General features: G+C 41.1%; 1 protein-coding gene across 4 annotated transcripts in view; it reads right to left on the minus strand.

Moving 5' to 3' along the window:
* Positions 1–25,060, minus strand: part of LOC106576725 (cullin-9) — an 84,848-nt gene that overhangs the window by 29,447 nt on the left and 30,341 nt on the right. For 3 of the 4 annotated variants that reach the window (XM_014154070.3, XM_014154074.3, XM_014154075.3), the window contains exons 13-26: positions 23,965–24,070; positions 23,481–23,708; positions 19,402–19,492; positions 12,286–12,457; positions 11,868–11,973; positions 11,657–11,752; positions 11,341–11,516; positions 11,127–11,260; positions 10,035–10,220; positions 9,665–9,694; positions 8,172–8,305; positions 7,781–7,963; positions 7,449–7,606; positions 6,125–6,326 (exon numbers count right to left, since the gene is read on the minus strand). In XM_014154070.3, the coding sequence (XP_014009545.2) occupies positions 6,125–6,326; positions 7,449–7,606; positions 7,781–7,963; positions 8,172–8,305; positions 9,665–9,694; positions 10,035–10,220; positions 11,127–11,260; positions 11,341–11,516; positions 11,657–11,752; positions 11,868–11,973; positions 12,286–12,457; positions 19,402–19,492; positions 23,481–23,708; positions 23,965–24,070 (2,002 nt within the window). The remainder of the gene's footprint in view (positions 1–6,124; positions 6,327–7,448; positions 7,607–7,780; positions 7,964–8,171; positions 8,306–9,664; positions 9,695–10,034; positions 10,221–11,126; positions 11,261–11,340; positions 11,517–11,656; positions 11,753–11,867; positions 11,974–12,285; positions 12,458–19,401; positions 19,493–23,480; positions 23,709–23,964; positions 24,071–25,060) is intronic. The other variant, XM_014154072.3, reaches the window with a different exon arrangement.

The raw sequence follows: 25,060 nt of genomic DNA on the forward strand, positions 1-25,060 counted from the left end.
GGCCAGTGTAGGCCATCATTGTAAATAAGAATTTAACTGACTTGTATTATTGACTATGTTATGTTTATTCCATGTGTAACTCTGTGTTGTTGTCTGTGTCGAATTGCTATGCTTTATCTTGGCCAGGTCGCAGTTGCAAATGAGAACTTGTTCTCAACTAGCCTACCTGGCTAAATAAAGGTGAAATCAAAAATAAAAAAATAAAAACTTGTCTAGTTAAATAAAGGTTAAATAAAATAAAAAAATAAGAGGGAGAGAACACTTGGAAGCTACGCTCACGGAAATATTAATACTTAGCACCCTAACCTCTCAAACGGATTAGAGCCTTGTTGGTTAAGCCACAGAAAAAGCTGGCAACCTTCCCATTAGCCATGATCAGCTGAGATAATGAGTGGGCTGGACATGTAGAGAGGAGTTCGGATTTGTCTGCCATAGTCAAGGCTTCTGTCTATTTGAGCTCGTCAGTCTGTTGGTAATCCTGTGCGAAAGCGGCTTTTTGAAAAATGTATTGTGTAGTGGAGCTGCATAAGTGTTGCTCTCCAATTTCTGGAGGATCACGTTTTGAAATCAGTAGAATTAGAGTATGATAGCGAAACACATGGAGAAAACACCTGTCTCCGGATTACATCTTCAAACTAAGGGCAACCGTGGTATGGCATTCCTGACAGGGAGACACGTCCATCATGCATGATGTATACCGGTAAGATAGCTAGCTACATTCAGATATTACACGTTTGTAATTTTGACAAAGTGGTTTCATTTCAAGCTAAAGTGTACTGCCAGCAAGCTAGCTTTGCGAACGTTAGGTGGCTGATGTTATTTGTTTCCCAGAGCCATTTGCTTTTCTAGTTAGAGCCTAATTTTAGCTAGCTAACATTGGACCTGGTTGGTTAGCTCCCTGCACTGTGGCACTGTTGGCATGTTGTTCATTGTTGCTTAACGTTAGCTGGCTGACTCGTTAGCTAACGTTACGTGTGTGATCTTAAACGTTGTTTACCTAGCTAGGTTCATTGTTTACCTAGCTAGCTATATGTCTTAAGCTGAAGTGTACTGTTAGCTAGCTAGCTAAAGTTAGCTGGCTAGCTCCCTTGCGGACATTATTATTTGTTTCCCAGAGCTGTTAGCTTTTCTAGTTAGAGCCTAATGTTAGGCATTGATGGCACTTTGTTCATTTTTGTTTAACTAGCTAACGTTAGCTGGCTGGCTCGTTACGTGACATGTGTACAACACCCGTTGAATATGGCCAGTTTCTCTAAACATCTGCAAAAAAGTGTAATGAAATTGTTGCCAGCAGAGCTGGTTAGGCTGTCTTCATGTTATCCAGAGGTAAACAAATCGGCCAGAGTGTCAAGTGTGCGCTCCAAGAGTGAAACAAGATGGGTGGTGCTAAAGCTTAAGGTGTGAATGATGCTGAATGGGTGTAGAGAAAGAAGAGCTCATCACTAGATACCAAAACATTCAAAGGTGATTTTCTCAAGACTATACAAGTTGATCAACTTTCAAAGCAAAATTGTTCCTCAAATGCAGTGTATGATATACCATTTTGTAGCTCTGAGTCTCTACTTTTATCCAATGTAAAAACAACATTTTACATTTTGCTACATAAGATCAAATCCAGGTGGTGAGTCACATTTACGCGTAGTTGTACCTGATCGTCATCCATCTGTTGAAACCAATTGATTGTCTCTGGGTAGTCGCTCGATGTAAGGCTCTGGTTGTCCACCAGAGGTCACAATGTCCTTCTTTGTAGAGCTTCTCTGGTAGTGGAGTGTTTGTTAGAACAAATACTTCAGATGTACCAATGGTTGTGTGTTGGGATTCTCCTTCCCACCTTGTCTAAAGTAAACGTTCTAGGACCACTTTTACATGCACAGCTGCTAGGTGATCTTCACACTCATGTTGAGGTTGAGAGCTTCCAAGTTTCTAACCATTTCAACGTGTAGACCATGGTCTCACGTCTTTTGGTCTCGCAGTGATCAGAGTTTAAACCATTTGTAACGTTCAGCTCGCGCTGTACGTCGGCTGGTCTGGTAGTGGTCTCAAGGTTAATTCTTCAGGTTCAGGCTGCCGACCACTACACGCCAGCAGCAACCAGGCATGTTTTGGTCTCAGTTTTAACCCATTTTGTAACATTCAGCTCACGCTGTCTGTCAGGCTGGTCTAATGTACATTTTGTTAGCGGTTCCTTTTAACACTTAGGGCTAGGCCACTTTTCTCTACTTCCTGCCTGAATGACGTGCCCAAAGTGAACTGCCTGTAGCTCAGGCCCTAAAGCCAGGATATGCATATAATTTGTACCATTGGAAAGAAAACACTTAAGTTTGTAGAAATGTTAAATTAAATGTAAATGTTAAATAATGTAGGAGAATAGAACACAATAGATATGGTACTAGAAAATCCAAAGAAAAACCAACCAGACTTTTTTTTTTGTTGAGAGACCATCCACTTAGAAATGCTAGAGAAAGATCATATTGAAAATTAACTCCCTGGATGCAATTCCTATGGCTTCCACGGGGTGTCAGCAGTCTATGTTCAAGGTCTCAGGCTTGTAACTTCAAAAACGAATAAGAAATATCAGCTTTAGCAGGACACAGTCTTGGAAATTTGTGTTTGCACGCAACATTACGTACCTGCTTACGTACCTGTTTCCTATTGAACATACTTCTTTCCGAAATAAATATTATAGTTTTGATTACATTTTAGGGTATCTGAGGAGTAAATAGAAATGTATTTTGACTTACTGAAACAAAGTTTAGGGGTAGATTTTTAGATTCCTTTCTCAGCAAGTTGAATGAGTGGATTACTCAAATCGATGGCGCCAACGAAACTGACATTTTGGGATATAAAGAAGGATTTTATCTAACAAAACGACATGTTATAGCTGGGACCCCTTGGATGACAAATCAGAGGAAGACTTTCAAAAAGTAAGTGAATATTTAATCATTATACGTGAATGTATGAAACCTGTGCCGGTGGAAAAATATTTTGATGTGGGGAGCCGTCCTCAAACAATCACATGGCATGTTTTCGCTATAATAACTACTGTAAATCAGACAGCGCAGTTAGATTAACAAGAATTTAAGCTTTCAGATGATATAAGACACTTATGTAGCTAAATGTTTAAAATCCATAATATGTATGATTATTTATCTGAATTACGCGCCCTCCTATTTCACCGGAAGTTGTCCCGTTAGCGGGACACCGATCCTTAAGCCTTTTAAGCACTCAGGCCAAAAGGGGTGTTCCATCACACCGACATGTCAGTGCTCAGTTGGGAGTGGTTACTGACTGGGCACAAGTTTATATGAAACGCAATTACCTCATTTAGAAGGCTAAAATCACATTGCTATCTTCACAAAAGTATTTTCCCATTTATTCATATATTTTATACAACATTTAGACGCAAACTTGATACATAGAATGCGTACACTAAGAATTACAGTTACTAGGTTATACCATCCTTAATGACATCACAAAAAAATAAAACCATATGACAGGATTATTCTTTAGATCCCCACGGACCAATCTTTTGAATATTGTGCCAACATACATTCTTTGTCCGTTAGAGTTTTTGGCAGCAAACGGATTTCTTTCCCAATAATGTAGGGCAAGAAAGAGAAAGTTCTCAAAATGTATGACCCAGTGTTAAGGTGTCAAGACCGGCACAGCCCCCCTTCCCCTCTTCTGTGGGAGAGAGGAGGTCTGGCTATCTTCAAACATTTGCCTTGCTGATGGGTCTTTTGATCCACTGTCAGGAGAGTCATGACACTATGGTGAAGCATGGTGGTGGCAGCATCCTGTTATTGGGATGTTTTTCAATACGGCAAGGACCGGGAGACTAGTCAGGATCGAGGGAAAGATAAACGGAGCAAAGTACAGAGATTCTTGATGAAAACCTGCTCCAGAGAGCGCTCAGGACCTCAGACTGGGGCGAAGGTTCACCTTTCAACAGGACAACGACCCTAAGCACACAGCTAAGACAACCCAGGAGTGGCTTCGGGACAAGTCTCAATGTTCTTGAGTGGCCCAGCCAGAGCCCAGACTTGAACCCGATCTAACATCTCTGGAGAGACCTGAACACAGCTGTGCAGCGACGCTCCCCATCCAACCTGACAGAGCTTGAGAGGATCTGCAGAGAAGAATGGGAGAAACTCCCCAAATACAGGTGTGCCAAGCTTGTAGCGTCATACCCAAAGACTCGAGGCTGTAATCACTGCCAAAGTTTCAACAAAGTACTGAGTAAATGGTAGGAATACTTACGTAAATGTGATATTTCAGATATTATTTTTGGTATTTTCTGCAAAAATGTCTATACACCTGTTTTTGCTTTGTGATTAAAGGGTATTGTGTGTAAATTGATGAGGTTCTTTTTTTTAAATCCATTTTAGAATAAGGCTGTAATGTAACAAAATGTGGGAAAAGTCAATCGGTCTGAATACTTTCCGAAGGCACTGTGTGTATGTGTATACATACAGTGGGGAGAACAAGTATTTGATACACTGCTGATTTTGCAGGTTTTCCTACTTACAAAGCATGTAGAGGTCTGTAATTTTTATCATAGGTACACTTCAACTGTGAGAGACGGAATCTAAAACAAAAATACAGAAAATCACATTGTATGATTTTTAAGTAAATAATTTGCATTTTATTGCATGACATAAGTATTTGATACATCAGAAAAGCAGAACTTAATATTTGGTACAGAAACCTTTGTTTGCAATTACAGAGATCATACGTTTCCTGTAGTTCTTGACCAGGTTTGCACACACTGCAGCAGGGATTTTGGCCCACTTCTCCATACAGACCTTCTCCAGATCCTTCAGGTTTCGGGGCTGTCGCTGGCCAATACGGACTTTCAGCTCCCTCCAAAGATGTTCTATTGGGTTCAGGTCTGGAGACTGGCTAAGCCACTCCAGGACCTTGAGATGCTTCTTACGGAGCCACTCCTTAGTTGCCCTGGCTGTGTGTTTCAGGTCGTTGTCATGCTGGAAGACCCAGCCACGACCCATCTTCAATGCTCTTACTGAGGGAAGGAGGTTGTTGGCCAAGATATCGCGATACATGGCCCCATCCATCCTCCCCTCAATGCGGTGCAGTCGTCCTGTCCCCTTTGCAGAAAAGCCTCCCCAAAGAATGATGTTTCCACCTCCATGCTTCACGGTTGGGATGGTTTTCTTGGAGTTGTACTCATCCTTCTTCCTCCTCCAAACACAGCGAGTGGAGTTTAGACCAAAAAGCTCAATTTTTGGCTCATCAGACCACATGACCTTCTCCCATTCCTTCTCTGGATCATCCAGATGGTCATTGGCAAACTTCAGACGGGCCTGGACATGCGCTGGCTTGAGCAGGGGGACCTTGCGTGCGCTGCAGGATTTTAATCCATGACGGCATAGTGTGTTACTAATGGTTTTCTTTGAGACTGTGGTCCCAGCTCTCTTTAGGTCATTGACCAGGTCCTGCCGTGTAGTTCTGGGCTGATCCCTCACCTTCCTCATGATCATTGATGCCCCACGAGGTGAGATCTTGCATGGAGCCCCAGACCGAGGGTGATTGACCGTCATCTTGAACTTCTTCCATTTTCTAATAATTGCGCCAACAGTTGTTGCCTTCTCACCAAGCTGCTTGCCTATTGTCCTGTAGCCCATCCCAGCCTTGTGCAGGTCTACAATTTTATCCCTGATGTCCTTACACAGCTCTCTAGTCTTGGCCATTGTGGAGAGGTTGGAGTCTGTTTGATTGAGTATGTGGACAGGTGTCTTTTATACAGGTAACGAGTTCAAACAGGTGCCGTTAATACAGGTAATGAGTGGAGAACAGGAGGGCTTCTTAAAGAAAAACTAACAGGTCTGTGAGAGCCGAAATTCTTACTGGTTGGTAGGTAATCAAATACTTATGTCATGCAATAAATTGCAAATTAATTACTTAAAAAACATACAATGTGATTTTCTGGATTTTTGTTTTAGATTCCGTCTCTCACAGATGAAGTGTACCTATGATAAAAATTAGACCTCTACATGCTTTGTAAGTAGGAAAACCTGCAAAATCGGCAGTGTATCAAATACTTGTTCTCCCCACTGTACATACATAGAAAACATTGAAGTGGTGGTTTTCATTCTCTGCTCACCTCCTCGTCGACATCCTGCAGGGTCTTGTCCAGCTGCTGGAGGCGGTAGAGGTGGAACTCCTGCTGCAGCTCCTCAGACTCACTGAGATTCTTCAGCATCTGCTGGGGGAAGCGGTTTGGGAAGCAGGTGCCTATCTGCATTATGACAGCAGTCTCCAGCCACACCTTGCTTTGGCCCAGCAGCCTGTCACCGAGGTAGTACCTGTGGAGGAGGGGGATGGGGAAAAGAGATGGATTGAGACTCTAGACAATGCTACAATATGGTCCTTTTATGAATGACAAATGGTGTTAGGGTCGGCTCACGGTTCAGAACAATTATATTGCAGGTCGGTAACGTTTTAAATCAAGATAATATTATTTGAACAAATGAGGTTGTTATGGTGAATTGTGTTGCAAATTCTATTATGTGAGCAGTGAGACAGACATAGCCTAGGCTACTAACCACGCAGAGAGAGAGTGGCGCAGCGAACTGTCCATTATGTGTGTGGTGTTGAAACATTCCTAAGTTGTCCATGTGCAGAGCTTATGTTCCCTTCCACCTCTTGACAATACATTTCCAAGTTTATTTTTCCCTGACTTCTAGCTCAGGTGAAAATGGCTAACGTAACAGGAGAAAAAAAAAAAGGTTATGATGGTGGAATACACCATCGTGGAAACAGGTGCTGCACAAATAATTTTTCCAGTCAGTGGACGAGAGCAACAACCCGGTAGATGGATACCCAACTGGCAAAAGTGCAAGTAGGTATTAGTTTACGATAATTTGGTTAATTATTACATGAATTCAGGTTTTTCGTTCATTTAGAACAATACGCAGCCCATATAAAGTTTAAACCTATGAGGCTGGTAAAAGTTTGAGTAACCAATAATCTACAGCATATTCGATTCTGGGAATTGTTTATTTAAATTAAACAGATTATTTAAACAATACTGAATGTAAGGATATTGTTATGTCGGCTATAAGCTTCAGTAGGGAATGAGGCGGCTAATAAGAAGGCTCTTTTTTAAAAGCAATTTGAGTTGTGCAGCATTACATTGTGAAAATAACAAGATGGGCCTATCCTTCTTAATTCATGACATGTTTCCTTTTATCCAAATGTTGAATAGACATATGCAGACTAATTCATTATAATAGTGTACTACTCTGGAGTCTTAAAAATAATGAAATAAATGTATGTTATTTGGCGGGTCACAGATCGGCTCCAGGAACAATTCTAGGTAGATATCGGGTGGGGCTTGGAATTTATGTGGCAGGCGCGGGGCAGGTGCGGTTCCAAAAAACTGAACCGTGCAGGAATCTGCTAGAGATAAAGAAATGTGGCCTTACCTGTAACAGTGCTCAAAGGTGTTGGCAAGCTCCAGGCCGGAGAGGAAGAGCATAGGTTCTAGAAACTGCTGCAACTGGTTAAGAGTCTCCACATTGCCAGAATCCACTCCACTCTCCTGGATCATCATGTCGATGTACTGGGCAAACCGCTCACTCATCTGCAAACACAGAGACAGCGAATGTAACCCACACAGACAGCAGTGATTTGTAGCATAGATGTGTTACAGGTACACTGCCAGGTCACGTTCATTTGGACTATTGGCGTTTTCCGTTGCTTGCCCTAATGAACATGACCCAGTAATATTGAGTACAGGTCATCCAGTATAACTCACATGCATGGCGGTGAGGATGGAGAGCTGTAGGAGAGCAGCAGAGAAGCCATGGCGGAGAGCCAGCATAAATGCTGTCTGTTGGCCAAACAGCTCCTCCATGGCATTCTTCAGACGGAGGTACATGTTCCTGTAACGCTCCACAAAGTCTGACAGACTGCACGTCGAGTCCAAGAACTTCTTCACCTGTTAAACATGGGTTGAGTAATCACTCTCAAGTGTTTAAAAAAAAATAATAAAAAAAAATAACTTCAATCCGGCCTGAGATTAATTTACTGATGCCATCTAGACAAACTTTAGATCCGAATTACTACGCCTACTTACTTCAAGAACATTAGATCAGAGTAGGTTTATAATGGGCCTCAGTGTTTTTAGAGAAGTAAGAGTGGCTAACCTGTCTCTGTACCACGCCCTGCCAACATAGTGCTATCCCTGCAATACTGCTGATGTTCTTCCCCTTCGGCTTGACAAAGTTGGAGGACGAAGAGGACACAGCAGCTGCATCTTTGTTCTTTCCTTCTTTACCATCTGAAAGAAATTTACAAAAATCAGTTATCTTCTAAGCAAAAGGTTTGAGAAATTCAAAGTAAAAAAAAATACACTGCATATATTAAAGTATGTGGACAAATGACTGGATTCGGCTATTTCAGCCACACCCGTTGATGTCAGGTATATTAAATTGAGCACACAGCCATGCAACTTCCATAGACAAAAATAGGCAGTAGAATGGCCTTACTGAGGAGCTCAGTGACTTTCAACGTGGCACCGTCATAGGATGCCACCTTTCCAACAAGTCAGATTGTAAAATTTCTGCCCTGTTAGAGCTTCCCCGGTCAACTGTAAGTGCTGTTATTATGAAGTGAAAACATCTAGGAGCAACAACGGCTCAGCCGCAAAGTAGTAGGCCACACAAGCTCACAAAACGGGAACGCCAAGTGCTGAAGCACGTAGGGCGTAAAAATGGTCTGTCCTCGGTTGCAACACTCATTACCAAATTCCAAACTGCCACTGGAAGCAGGAGCTTCAATGAAATGGGTTTCCATGGCCCGAGCAGCTGCACAAAAGCCTAAGATCACCACACGCAATGCCAAACGTAAGATTGAGTGGTGTAAAGCTCACCGCCATTGGACTCTGGAGCAGCGGAAACGCATTCTCTGGAGTGATGAATCACGGTTCACCATCTGGCAGTCCGACGGACAAATCTGGGTTTAGCGGATGCCAGGAGAATGCTACCTGCCCCAATGCATAGTTCCAACTGTAAAGTTTGGTGGAGGAGGAATAATGGTCTGGGGCTGTTTTTCATGGTTTGGGCTAGGCCTCTTAGTTCCAGTGAAGGTAATCTTAACGCTACAGCATACAATGACATTCTAGACGATTCTGTATTTCCAACTTTGTGGAAGGCCCTATCCTGTTCCACCATGACAATGCCCCGTGCACAAAGCGAGGTCCATACAAAAACTGTTTGTCGAGACGGGCGACAAGTCTTCCACACCTAACATCAGTGCCAAACCTCATGCATGCTTTTGTGGCTGAATGGAAGCAAGTCCCCGCAGCAAAGTTCCTACATCTAGTGGAAAGCCTTCCCAGAAGAGTGGAGGCTGTTATAGCAGCAAAGGGGGGACCAACTCCATATTAATTCCCATGATTTTGGAATTAGATGTTTGACAAGCAGGTGTCCACATACTTTTGGTCATGTAATGTATGAAACTGCAGCCAAAAACAACTGAAAGAAACAAAGGAGTAACACATCATCCTGAGCATTTTCAATTCAAACTGGAGGGTTGCGTGTGGGGGGAAAGCGGAACGTCGCAGTCATTAGTAATATAAAAATGGAGATGCTGGAAGAATAACTAAATGCAGTACATTAGCCTCTAAGCTCTTACTTACTCTTTAAAACTTTGCTTCGGTTGATACCTTCTGAAAACAAAAGAAATACGGAAGACGTGATGGGTTGTCGACCAAATATTATGAATAAAGTATCAATACCGTCGCATTTCCAAATATTATACTACCATGCAAAATCTAGTCTTTAGACTACTGAGATTTATTTGCCGCTCATTTTGATTAGCAATTCCTGTAGGATTTCCGCACCCAATTTTAGGGGCAATAATTGCCAAAATACTATTCAAAAAGGTTGAGGCCCACATTTTGTCCCACTATGCCTAATGAAATATCAGTCACAGCTGGACAGAGAAAAGACTTGAGTGTTTATCAGAAGTAAAGAGGTGGTAGGGTATAGGGTTACAGGATTACTCACTGCATTTGATGGGCGGCTTGAGCTCCTCTGTGTTCACTCGGCTGGTATCCACATGGACCAGTAGGTGGGTGAGGCGACGGACACGGGAGTTGAAGATGGCGGCCCGACTCTTGCAGCGCCTGGCTGACTCTGCGTTGTCCAGGTACTCAGTGAGTAGCCAGGAGAGGGGACTGAGGACTTGGGTCTCTGTTGGGAGTGGAGGAGAAAAGCAAGGTTGGCATACTACAACTCTGACAGAAAATCATCTTAGTTGATGAAAATGTATGGCTGACAGAACGTAGCTGAATTGCAGGAAGTGAGAGAGGCAGACTGGGAGAGAGAGAGGGTGTTTCTCAAAATGCATACTACCGTGCTCTGAGCACGCAAATTGGTACATGGGACGGTTGGAGTATGATTCCAAATCAAAGTATGCGAAACGGAGCACGGAGGGCACTTGTCGAATGCTTACTCCATTTGAACATATTTTTAGCATGCAACATAAAGTATGCACAGAAATATTACGCAACCACGTAAAAATTACAAAATGTCATTATTTGAACTGTAGCGAGAGAAAATGAAATGTTGCATAGCCACATCTCATATGTTGCCTGACAACAATATTGTATCTTAATACATTAATAAATACATGCTGTGTTAATTTTGGCATGTTTACCTGCCCACAAAACCCACGGTAGTGTGCGTAGATCTTAAGCCCATAGACAGTCAATAGGGCTAACTGGCAAGCTACTACTGTTAGCTAGCCAGATAGCCATGAAGAATTGGTCGCTCGCTACCCACGAAAAATGTACATCTACCTTGCATAACATTAGTTTTAGGTCATTTTTTCCCCATTTGGCTAGCTAGCTAGATTATTACGATTTCCATACAGCTAGCTGATAATTATGAAGTAAAACGTTTGCTTTGTGTATATCTGGTTTCGTCTCCATTGTTGCCATTGTTCTGGCTGGAAGAAGGTTCAGTGAATGAGGTGCAATGTGAGGTAATACAGTAGTGGGAGTTCTTCTCAAACGTCTTCGGAGAATAAACTTGGCGCATGAGTGTGGCGCACGGTAGTATGCATATTGAGAAACATCCAGAGACTCCGGAAGTTACCAGAGATGGTGATGCTCTGTACGATGGGGGTGATGAGGGCCTCCCAGCAAGTGCGTCCCAGAGCCTCCGCTGCCTCGGCATCGGGCAGAAAGCGGTCAGCAAACATCTGCTCATGTCGCAGAGCGCTGTTCAGTCTGCAGACACACACACCAGGTTAGAGCAGTCTGGGGGTGAGTGCAGTTAGCAGTAGTGTGTATAGTAGAGACAGGTTTACTTGTTGAAGAGCTGCAGAAGCTGGGCCTTGTCCTCAAGGATCTCCTGGCACCAGGTGTGGGCCTTGATGGTGTAGAAGAGGTAGGTGCGACAGCAGAGCTGCTCCTTGAAAACGGGCCAGAAGGTGGGCTTGGGCCCCAACACCTCAAAACCGTGGACCCTCGTGTCGATGCCACCCTGGTGTGGAGAAAATGATGTTAATGCAGGTTCAACATTTTAAAGTAGACTCCCTGCTGACCAGGGTTGGGATCAATACCATTTCAATTCAGGAAGTAAAATGCAATTGAAATTCCAATTTTCATGATGCCACAGCCCACCTGCTGACACCTCTTGATCCTGATCTGCACAATGGACCAGAAGCGGGTTATGTTCTCCAGCAACACAATGCGATTGGTTGACGGAGGCACATTGACCTGTAAACATAAAGAGTTGCGGGAGGGGCTTAAACCTTAAAAAGACAAGATCATACATTTAACCTACTTCCAAAGATTTTCCTACTCATGCCTGCCTGCCTATACAGCTACTTACTGTGTTCAGCTCTGTGTTGATATTTGTGGGGTCGTCTCCTCCAAGTACTACAATGCGGGCAGGCATATAGCTGGAGTCTTCACTGGCCACAAGAACTGCCAATTGCCTTGGTTTAACAAGAACAGGAGAAAATGTGCTTACAGTAAGTGCCCAATTGTTACAGTAAGAAATAGTACAAATATGGATGCCATTGAAGTAAACGCAGCAGTTGTTTAAGATGCAGCATGCAGTCTAGCATAATAATCCACAGATGCAAGAACAAGGCAATAACACAAACGTTTCAGTATACAGGCAAGGGAACAGTGAGCAACACAGGTGTGCTTCATTTTCAATTGTCTTTACATATTGTGCATAGATAAAGAGTAAACATTCCAACATTATAAACCCTCAGTATGGCCAAAGTGATGTGTGGACATACCTAATCGCCACCCCCTTGTGCATGTAGATGTTGATAAAATGGGAACCTGTGCAGCCATTGGACTCCCAGTATGTTTTAGGGTTCTTGTCAGTGAGCTTGTTCGCTCGATGGTGATTAGAGGAAACCTCCACTTTCTCCCAGCACTTGTCCTCCTTGAGTTCCAAACTAGATCCTGTTGTTAACGGTCACAAGATGAACAGGACAGTTTAAGACAATGTACTTTAAGTTTTTATTTAGCTTCTGAAAGTTAAGGGATGATTAGGTCAAGTAAATAATCTACCAGTACTAGTACTATATTTCTGGATTTTATGAAAACAGACTAAAAAAAGGAATTACATTATTATACATTTTGCAGGGCTCCAGACTGCAACCATTTTGTCACAACTATGTTCTAAATCAGATGGACTATTCTAAAATGTTTCTCTAAATGTAATAGTGCACATAAAGTTGAAGGCAAATTCATATCTATTGAACAAAAACAAAATCAGGATTCTGGAGCTCTATTTTGAAAGTAAAATTACAAAAAAAATAGCCATATTGTCAACCTATGACTTCCATCTCCAGGCCATTAGACTGTTATACAGTCACCACTAGCCGGCCCGCCCAGTACCCTGTCCTGAACTTAGTCACTGTTACTAGCCGGCTACCACCCAGTAATGTACCCTGCACCTTAGACACTGCTGCCTTACGTACATAATAAATTGAACACTGGTCACTTTAATAATCGTCACATACTGTATTATATAGTCTAGGATCATCCTATATCACTACTGCTGTACACATCTTTTCTATTTGGTATTTTATTAGGATCCCCATTAGCTGTTGCAAAAGCAGCAGCTACTCTTCCTGGGTCCACACAAAACATGACACAATACAGAACATTAATAGATAAGAACAGCTCAAGGATAGAACATCAACATTTTTTTTTATTATTTTTTTTTAAAGGCGCACGTAGCCTACATATCAATACATACACAATCTATCTAGGTCAAATGGGGAGATGCGTTGTGCCGTGAGGTGTTGCTTTATCTGTTTTTTTTAAACCAGGTTTGCTGTTTAATTGAGCAATATGAGATGGAACTTAGTTCCATGCAATAATGGCTCTAAATAATACTGTATGCTGTCTTGAATTTGTTCTGGATTTGGGGACTGTGAAAAGACCCCTGGTGGCATGTCTGGTGGGGTAAGTGTGTGTGTCAGAGCTGTGTGTAAGTTGACTATGCAAACAATTTTGGATTTTCAACACGTTTCAACTCTTAGCCAAGAGACTGGCATGCATAGTATTTATATCAGCCCTCTGATTACAATGAAGAGCAAGACATGTCACTCTGTTCTGGACCAGATGCAGCTTAACTAGGTCTTTCCTTGCAGCACTCGACTGGACAATAATCAAGATAAGACAAAACTAGAGCCTACAGGACTTACTTTTTGGTATGTGGTGTCAAAAAAGCAGAGCATCTCTTTATTATGGACCGACCTCTCCCAATCTTTACAATCATTGAATCTGTGTTGACCATGACAGTTCACAATCTAAAAGGTAACACCAAGTTATTCAGTCTCCTCAACTTGTTCAGCCACACCATTCATTGCCAGATTCAGCTGAGGTCTAGAACTTAGGGAATGATTCGTACAAAATACAATGCTCTTCGTTTTAGAGATGTTTAAGACCAGTTTATTACTGGCCACCCATTCCAAAACAGACTGCAACTCTTCGTTAAGGGTTTCAGTGACTTCATTAGCTGTGGTTGCTGATGCATACATGGTTGAATCATCAGCATACATGGACACACATTCTTTGTTTAATGCCAGTGGCAGGTGATCGGTAAAAATAGAAAAGGGTAGAGGGCCTAGAGAGCTGCCCTGCGGTACACCAAAGTTTCATGTTTGACATGTGAGAAGCTTCCATTAAAGAAAATCCTTTGAGTTCTATAAGATAGATTGCTCTGAATCCATGATATAGCAGAGGTTAAAAAGCCATGACAAGTTTTTTTCAACAGGTTATGGTCAATAATATCAAGTCTGCACTGAAATCTAACAGTACAGCTCCCACAATCTTTTTATCAATTTCTTTCAACAAATCAGTCATTTGTGTCAGTGCAGTACATGTTGAGTGCCCTTCTCTATAAGCATGCTGAGTGTCTGTTGTTAATATGTTTACAGAGAAATAGCATTGTATTTGGTCAAACACATTTTTCCCAACAGTTTGCTAAGAGCTGGCAGCAAGCTTATAGGTCTGCTGTTATAACCAGTAAAATGCTGCTTTAGCACTCTTGGGTAGCGGAATTACTTTGGCTTCCCTCCAGGTCCGAGGACAAATATTTTCCTCTAGGCTCAGATTAAAGATATGACAGATAGGACTGGCTATAGAGTCAGCTACCATCCTCAGTAGCTTTCCATCGGAGTTGTCAATGCCAGGTTTGTCATTATTGATCGATACATTTTTCCACCTCTCCCCAAATAACTTTACAAAATTCAAACTTGCAATGCTCTTCTTTCATAATTTTTTTGTTGTTGCATGAATACGATGGCTCACTGTTCGTTGTTGGCATTTCCTGCATAAGTTTACTTAATTGGCAAAGTGGGCAATCATTAAAATAATTGGCAAGATCAAATGGTTTTGTGATCTGATTTGATAAAAGTTGAATTTGTCTTTCTGCCCATAACTTAATTTAAAGTACTTTTACCTCAATCATTCTTTATATCATTGACCTTGGCTTCATAAAAAAAAAGGAGAAAAAAAATAGATTTGAGTTTAGTCACAAAATTTCTCAATTTTCAGTAAGCCAGACTTATTAGCCACACCTTCTGTTCCACGATCTCTTTCAACCATACAGTTTTTCAATTCATCATCAATCCATGGAGCCTTAACAGTTCTAACAGTCAGTTTCTTAACAGGTGCATGTTAATCAATAATTGGAAGATGCAATTTCATAAATTCATCAAATGCAGCGTCTGGATGCTCCTTATTAATCAAATTAGATAAACAAATATCTTTTACATCATCCACATTAGAGTCAGATCAAAATCTTTTGTATGATCTCTTATATACTATTTTAGGGACAGCTTTTGGAACTTTGGCTTTCCTGGATATAGCCACAATATTGTGATCACTGCATCCAATGGGTACGGATACAGCTTTAGATCAAAGTTATACAGTATTAGTAAAAATTTGATCGATACATGTGGATAATCTTGACCCTGTAGTGTTTGTAAACACCCTGGTACAGTAGGTTGATTAAAAACCTGAACCAGATTACAGGCACTGGTTACAGTGAGAAGCTTCCTATTGAGCGGACAGCTTGATGAAAACCAGTCAATATTCAGGTCCCCAAGAAAGTAGACATCCATTTACATCACATACACTATCAAACATTTCACGCATATTATTGAGATACTGACTGTTAGCACTTGGTGGCTTATAGCAACACCCCAAAAGAAAAGGCTTCAGATGTGCCACGTAAACCAGCAACCACAACACTTCAATAACACTTGAGATAAGATCTTCTCTAAGCATGACAAGGATATAGCTCTGAATATATACAGCAACACCTCCCGCATAAGCGTTTGTCTCTTCTATAGATGTTATATCCTTGTATTGCTACTGCTGTATCAAATTAATTATCTAAGTGAGTCTCAGAAATGGCTAACATTTACTTGAATGTTATCTGATGTTATTTTTTTTCTTTTTGATGGCAAGTCAGTTAAGAACAAATTCTTATTTTCAATGACGGCCTAGGATTTTTTACCTTGTCAGCTCGGGGAACCTTCCAGTTACTAGTCCAACGCTCTAACCACTAGGCTACCTGCCGCCCCAGCAGGTTATTAGCAAGTTATTGATTTCATTAACCTTATTTCTAAGGCTACATGTGTTAATATGGGCTATTTTCAGCCCTTTCCTGGGTACCTTACCAGAGATCAACATAATATGGAAAAAAGCAAACAAAGCAAGACAAAACAATATATACATTCAGCTCTCCATTAACTCAATTGGTGTGTGTGTTGTGGGTTGAAGCTACAAACCAACATGCTTGGCTCTCTCGTCCCTTCCAGGCTTCTGGGAGGGAGGGTGGACAATGAGCCTGTCATAGCGGATGTAAGAAATGTCCCCACGCGATCTGGCAACTTTCATGGCTGGGATAAGTTATTTCCTTTTCTGGTGCACAGCTTCAGGATAGTCCTCATTGAGGAAGATATGCGTTCCTCTCAAGTTCTTGGCTCTTTCCAGAACAGCTACCTTGTCCTTGAACCTCAGGAACTTGACCACTATCGGCCTGGGCCTGTCACCTGGGCCGGTTTTCCAGTCCTGTGGGTGCGCGCCACAATCTTCCGGTGGTCCATCTTCAATTTCTCAGAGATAATTTCCCTCACTTTGTCCTCAGACTCCATCCAGGTCTCATGTGGGGATTTGTCCACAACCATATTGTTCTGCCTTGATTGTCCCTCGAGACAATCTGATTTAGCCGTCATTGTTATCATGGATTCACACACAGAACTCAATGACTTACAGATTGCTGTCATCTTGCCGTTCTCCTGTTTCATCTCATCGAGCTGACCCTGGGAGAACAGCAAACTGTTCTTCATGTCCTGGATCTCTCTGGGTCAGGTCGTCCATTCTTTTATTAGTCGCCTCCACCAGTATTTGGACCAAAAAACACAGCTATTTTCTTGTTGTTGTAACAACTGCTTGTAGAAGTCTTATTGTTCAGTTCAAATATCCTTCACCTGTGATAGACACCACTGTCCTCAACGGCTGGCTTTGGTCTTTGTCATGGTAGCTAGCAACGTAGGTTACACTGTTACTCCTCGCAGTTCCAGACAGTGTGGGTCACAGGGAAGATTCAGCACAACAAACAGCAGGGATCTAGACAGCCACAAACCCGGGACAATGCGCTGTTCCAGCCACAATGGCTAACCGCTTCGCGAGTTGCATTCAAGCACTCAAGGAACCCTGCTAGCTTGATAGCCTAGCTGCTAGTTAGCTGCCTAACTGCTACGCCAAACAGCTCAGACCCGGCCATGGTCGGCAGGATCACTGGACAGAGAGTAGCAGTCCCAGCAATTGATGCCAAATACATTGCGGGATCCAAACTAAAAAGTTAGCAAGCAACTAAGGAACTTTCCAAAACACTTTCAAAACAACAAACCGAGCTCTCCCTCATTCCACAGGATGTGTTCAACAGGTTGAGCGATAGTTACACCCCTTGACTTTTTTTTTTTTTTAATCTTCAAGTTGGTTGATCATTGCTAGACAGCCATTTTTTTGCCATAGATTTAAGCCGATGTAAGTCAAATGTAAAATAGGCCACTCAGGAAACTTCAATGTCATCTTGGCCTTGTGTTATAGGTTATTGTCCTGCTGAAAGGTGAATTTGTCTCCCAGTGTCTGTTTAGAAAGCAGACAACCAGGTTTCCTCTAGGATTTTGCCTGTGCTTAGTATATAAACTCCCTAGTCCTTGCCGATGACAAGAATACCCATAACATGATGCAGCCACCACCATGCTTGAAAATATGAAGAGTGGTACTCCATGATGTGTTGGATTTCCCCCAAACACTTTGTATTCAGGACATAAAGTATATTTCTTTGCCACATTTTTGCAATTTTACTTTAGAGCATTGTTGGAATATTTATATTCGGTACAGGCTTCCTTCTTTTCACTCTGTCATTTAGGTTACATGTAGTATTGTGGAGTAACAATAAAGTTCTTGATCCATCCTCAGTATTCTCCCATCACAGCCATTAAACTCTTATGTTTTTAATGTCACCATTATCCTCATGGAGAAATCCCTGAGCGGTTTACTTCCTCTACGGCAACCAAGTTAGGAAGGACACCTGTATCTTTGTAGTGACTGGGTGTATTGATACATCATCCAAAGTGTAATTAATAACTTCACCATGCTCAAAGGGATATTCAATGTCCACTTTTACATTTTTCTACCCACCTACCAATAGGAGCCCATCTTTGCGAGGCATTGGAAAACCTCCCTGGTCTTTGTGGTTGAATCGGTGTTTGAAATTCCCTCTACTGAGGGAATTTACAGATAATTGTATGTGTTGGGTACAGAGATGGGGTAGTCATTCAAAAAATATGTTAAACACTAGTCTATGCAACTTAATTGACTTGTTAAGCAAATAGTTACTCCTGAACTGATGTAACTTAAGCAAATTGTTATTCCTGAACTTATTTAGGCTTGCCATAACAAAATGTTTGAATACTTATTGAATCAAGACATTTCAGCTTTTTATTTTTAATAAATTAGCCAAAATCATAATTCTACTTTGACATTATGGGGTATTGTGTGTAGGCAAAATGTGGGAAAAAGTCAAGGGGTGTGAATACATTCTGAAGGCAATGTATATTTTTATTTTATTTATATTATTAACCTTCATTTAACAAATTGTGACTCCCAATCACGGCTGGATTCGAACCAGGGAATGTAATGAAGCCTCTTGCACTGAGATGCAGTGCCTTAGACCGCTGCGCCACTCGGGAGCCCGATTTGTGTAAATTGTTTTGTATTTTTCTGTCATAGTGCACTGCTGGAGCTAGATTTTTTTTTTTTTTTTTTTTTTAACTAGGCAAGTCAGTTAAGAACAAGTTCTTAATTATAATGACGGTCTAGGAACAGTGGGTTAACTGCCTTGTTCTGGGGCAGAACAACAGATTTTTACCTTGTCAACTCGGGGATTCGATTTAGCAACCTTTCAGTTACTGGCCCAACGCTCTAACCACTAGGCTACCTGCCGCCCCAAACATAAATAGAAACATAAGCATATCGCTGCACCTGCAATAACATCTGCAAAATATGTGTAAGCGACCAATAAAATGATTCGATTTTGATTTGATAATCACTGGATTAACTTATTTATTGATTACCATCTCAGTGGTCTATTACACTTCTTAATAAAGCATTGTGGATTACTTTAGAATTACTTTAAAAGATAACTTTTTGTAGCGCTGAAATTATATATATTTTTTTGGGTGCAATCAAATCATGGGATGATGCCACCAACTGAAAAACTTAGGGGAAATGTTAGTTTGGAGCCATGATTTAGGCACCATTTATTTGCATGTCTGGAATTAGCTGTGCTTTGAGTCAGCTAAAAGTAAATGTACCTTGGCACAGATTGTGCAGAAAGACGTCAAAGAAGGGGATGTTGATTGGCTGGTGGCTTCGCCGATGCTCCTCTATTTGGCCCAAAACCATCTGTATTTGGTTAGAAAGGACAGCATGGATTACAAATGAGCTATTAGCAACAGAGTGGCATGACACTTGCAAGCCAAAGTGTGACATCCCTATTGAAGTAACACTTCTAAAAACCACAAGTAAAAATATAGCTGCGAGCAGCAATGAACAGGGTTCACAGGATGACAAAGGACAAGATAATTTGGATAACAAAGCAAGCACTCTCATGTACGAACCATCTTCCTTTATGTTCATTCATGAGTCTAAATACAACATCTGGAATGAATCTGATATGTTTCATGAAGATGTCTGCAGATGATTGAGCATTAGCGTTACATATGCAAAGAATGAGTTCATAGATTTCTTCCAAATTCAGTGTTGTTCATCTTAGAGACGTCCATGATAGCGATTGAAGTTGATAGGCCACCGTGAAGTGGATTTACAGTGATTTAAAATGGACAAGTAAAACCTGATTTTTGATTTGTCTATAATCTGCCAGCCATCTTTTGACCAATCCATTAGCTTTTCTCAAACTAAGTTAAAACATATACAGTTGAAGTCAGAAGTTTACATACACCTTAGTCAAATACATTTAAACTCAGTTTTTCACAATTCCTGACATTTAATCCTAGTAAGGATTCCCTGTCTTAGGTCAGTTAGGATCACCACTTTATTTTAACCTGTTATGGCTAGGGGTATTTTCACGGCCGGATAAAAAACGTACCCAATTTAATCTGATTATTACTCCTGCCCAGAAACTAGAATATGCATATAATTATTAACTTTGGATAGAAAACACTCCAAAGTTTCTAAAACTGTTTGAATGGTGTCTGAGTATAACAGAACTCATTTGGCAGGCCAAAACCTGAGAAGATTCTGTACAGGAAGTACCCTGTCTGACCATTTCTTGGCCTTCTTGATTATCTCTATCCAATACAGGGGATCTCTGCTGTTACGTGACACTTCCTACGGCTCCCATGGGCTCTCAGAAGGTGGCAAAAAGCTGAATGATATCGAGGCAGCCCCTGGCTGAAAAACATTAGCGCGTTTGGATAGTGGCCAGTCACAGTACTATGAGACTCAGGCTCGTGCACGAGGGGATCCCATGCTTTTATTTTCTCTCTTTTGTACGTAAACACGCTTTCCCGGTCGGAATATTATCGCTTTTTTACGAGAAAAATTGCATAAAAATTGATTTTAAACAGCGGTTGACAAGCTTCGAAGTACGGTTTTTTGTCACGAAATGCGTCGTGCGCGTGACCCTTATTTACACTTCGGATAGTGTCTTGAACACACGAACAAAACGCCGCTATTTGGATATAACTATGGATTATTTTGAACAAAACCAACATTTGTTATTGAAGTAGCAGTCCTGGGAGTGCATTCTGACAAAGAACACCAAAGGTAATCAAACTTTTCTAATAGTAAATCGGAGTTTGGTCAGGGCTAAATTTGGTGGGTGTCTAAATAGCTAGCCGTGATGGCTATCTACTCAGAATATTGCAAAATGTGCTTTCACCGAAAAGCTATTTTAAAATCGGACACCTCGATTGCACAAAGGAGTTCTGTATCTATAATTCTTAAAATAATTGTTATGTTTTTTGTGAACGTTTATCGTGAGTAATTTAGTAAATTCACCGGAGGTTTGCTAGTTCTGAACGTCACATGCTAATGTAAAAAGCTGTTTTTTGATATAAATATGAACTTGATTGAAGAAAACATGCATGTATTGTATAACATAATATCCTAGGTGTGTCATCTGATGAAGATCAAAGGTTAGTGCTGCATTTAGCTGTGGTTTTGTTTTTTGTGACATTATATGCTAGCTTGAAAAATGGGTGTCTGATTATTTCTGGCTGGGTACTCTGCTGACATAATCTAATGTTTTGCTTTCGCTGTAAAGCCTTTTTGAAATCGGACAGTGTGGTTAGATAAAGGAGAGTTGTCTTTAAAATGCTGTAAAATAGTCATATGTTTAAAAAATTGAAGTTTTTGTATTTTTCAGGAATTTGTCATTCGCGCCACGCCTATCATTGGATATTGGAGCAGGTGTTCCGCTAGCGGAACGTCTAGATGTAAGAGGAATGTGAAATGTCAGAATAATAGTAGAGAGAATTATTTATTTCAGCTTTTATTTCTTTCATCACATTCCCAGTGGGTCAGAAATGTACATACACTCAATTAGTATTTGGTAGCATTGCCTTTAAATTGTTTAACTTGGGTCAAACGTTTTGGGTAGCCTTCCACAAGCTTCTCACAATAAGTTGGGTGAATTTTGGCCCATTCCTCCTGACTGAGCATGTGTAACTGAGTCAGGTTTGTAAGCCTCCTTGCTCACACGCCTTTTCCAGTTCTGCCCACACATTTTCTATAGGATTGAGGTCAGGGCTTTGTGATGGCCACTCCAATACCTTGACTTTGTTGTCCTTAAGCCATTTTGCCACAACTTTGGAAGTATGCTTGGGGTCATTGTCCATTTGGAACACCCATTTGCGACTGAGCTTTAACTTCCTGACTATTGTCTTGAGATGTTGCTTCAATATATCCACATCATTTTCCTTCCTCATGCAGCCATCTATTTGTGAAGTGCACCAGTCCCTCCTGCAGCAGAGCACACCCACAACATGATGCTGCCACCCCGTGCTTCACGGTTGGGATGGTGTTCTTCGGCTTGCAAGCCTCTCCCTTTTAACTCCAAACATAACGATGGTCATTATGGACAAACAGTTCTATTTTTGTTTTATCACACCAGAGGACATTTCTCCAAAAAGTACGATCTTTGTCCCCATTTGCAGTTGCAAACCGTAGTCTGGCTTTTTTATGGCGGTTTTGGAGCAGTGGCTTCTTCCTTGCTGAGCGGCCTTTCAGGTTATGTCGATATAGGACTTGTTTTACTGTGGATATAGATACTTTTGTACCCGTTTCCTCCAACATCTTCACAAGGTCTTTTGCTGTTGTTCTGGGATTGATTTGCACTTTTCGCACCAAAGTACGTTCATCTCTAGGAGACAGAACGTGTCTCCTTCCTGAGCAGTATGACGGCTGCGTGGTCCCATTGTTTGTACAGATGAACGTGATATCTTCAGGCGTTTGGAAACTGCTCCCAAGGATGAACCAGACTTGGAGGTCTACAATAGTTTTTACTGAGGTCTTGGCTGATTTCTTTTGATTTTCCTATGATGTCAAGCAAAGAGGCAGTGAGTTTGAAGGTAGGCCTTGAAATACATCCACAGGTACACCTCCAATTGACTCAAATTATGTCAATTAGCCTAACAGAAACTTCTAAAGCCATGCCATCCTTTTCTGAAAATTTCCAAGCTGTTTAAAAAGGCACAGTCAATTTAGTGTATTTCTGACCCACTGGAATTGTGATAGAGTGAATTATAAGTGAAATAATCTGTCTAAACAATAGTTGGAAAAATTACTTGTGTCATGCACAAAGTAGATGTCCTAACAGACTTGCTAAAACTATAGGTTGTTAACAAGTAATTTGTGGAGTGGTTGAAATACGAGTTTAATGACTCCATCCTAAGTGTATGTAAACTTCCGACTTCATCTTTACCATGGGCCTACATCCCAAATTGTGTTATTTGGTTATATGGTTCATAAGAAGATATTTAAAGTATTTTTTTGCACATTTTAGCATGTTATCACATCTTGCAAATGTCAAAGATGGAGGGAAATCTATACTAATGAACCTTATGGGTCCTTGAGGCAAATTTGTTCAGCATGAGTAAAGACAACTAAACACAACGTTTCAAGTCACTAGGTCAAACGGGTTGGTGGATATGATTTAAATGAGTGATCATGACAGCGCCACCTATAGCGAATCGATGCCATTCTTTTTGACCAAGTACTCAAAAGTTAACAATCTATGCTTGAGTTATTTGACCATGTCAAGGTAATTATTATTTTCTATTGAAGAACAATAGGTTTAGCTGTGAAAAAAAAACAATGTGGAGAGAAAATATAACTGCTGAATAGTTAGATAGTAGCACTTTTACTAAACCTGTATGCAACCAGCCAGAACACTGGTGGTCATTTTCTTGTAGAGACTGGCGTACTTATCACAGTCTGTGATTAAGTCCCGCAGCTCTGTGACCATAAGCAGGTTGACACTGTGCTTGTCCAGCGCCTTGACCAGGGCTTCCTTTGTGCCCAGACGACACATCACCACGGCATAGTCTTTGTTCAGAGAGGCCAGGCGATACAGAAAGCGGATGAGCTGCTGGACAACCTAGAAAAAATAATAATAAAATAAACTTGTGTCATGACCATTAGCTAAAATAGAAACACAGGATTATAGCTATGCGTTTATAATCATGGAGGATCCACAGGAGGCTGGTGAGGGCAGATCAAAATAATGGCTGGAATGGATTGAAATCAATCACATTGAAACCATATGTTTGATACCATTCCATTTGAGCCATTACTATGAGCCAGTCCTCCCCAATTAAGGTGCCATCAGCCACATGTGGGAAGATCTTTCCTACCTCACGGTCATTGATGAATGTGGTCATAGAAGACAAGCATGGTTCTATGCTCTCATGCCATGGAAGCAGATCCTCCTGGTAATTGTCCAAGACCTTGTTCAATATTCTACAGGAGAGAATATAAAAAGTCACAACTGTAACCACCTGACACAATACACGCATTGCATATATACAGTGCCGTTCGGAAAGTATTCAGACCGCTTTACTTTTTCAATTTGTTACGTTACAGCATTATTCTAAATTTGATTAAATATAATAATTTCCTCAGCACTCTACACACAATAACCCACAATGACAAAGCGAAAACAGGTTGACATTTTTGCAAATGTAAAAAACATTTTTTTTGCTTATTTACATACCGTAAATTCCGGACTATAAGCCGCAATTTTTTTCCCAGCTTTGAACCTTGCGGCTTAAACAATGACGTGGCTAATATATGGATTTTTCCCGCTTACAATTTTTTTTCAAAAAAAAAAACACATTGTGACATGCTCAGTTTTTTGGCGGCATGAAGCCTTCATTAGACCAATGAAACTGCCGAACGGGTTAAGGTCAAACAACTTTTTTGTTTACTGTTTAGATTAAATCGAGCGCTCTCAAACGTCCCATCATTCTGATTACGGCAGTCATTTTGTCACCCTCATCATGGCAAAGACACGGAGAAATGCATATGATGCAGCTTTCAAGTTGAAGGCGATTGATCTGGCTGTTGGAAAAGGAAATGGAGCTGCTGCACGGGAGCTTGGTCTTAATGAGTCGATGATAAGACGTTGGAAACAGCAGCGTGAGGAATTGACTCAGTGCAAAAAGACAACTAAAGCTTACTGCTAATTTTTAATTTTTTGTTACAAGCCGTGTTTCGTTAAAGCCCATTTATTTTTGTTACAAGCCGTGTTTCGTTAAAGCCTGTGTAAGGTCATTTGTTTCAATGTACCGGTAGGCACCTGCGGCTTATAGACATGTGCGGCTTATTTATGTTCAAAATAATATATATATTTTTTTCATTCAGTGGGTGCGGCTTATATTCAGGTGCGCTTAATAGTCCGGAAATTACGGTAAGTATTCAGCTCCTTTGCTATGAGACTCAAAATTGAGC

Source organism: Salmo salar, chromosome 18, assembly GCF_965601325.2.
Source record: "Salmo salar chromosome 18, fSalSal1, whole genome shotgun sequence".
Classification (NCBI taxonomy): domain Eukaryota; kingdom Metazoa; phylum Chordata; class Actinopteri; order Salmoniformes; family Salmonidae; genus Salmo; species Salmo salar.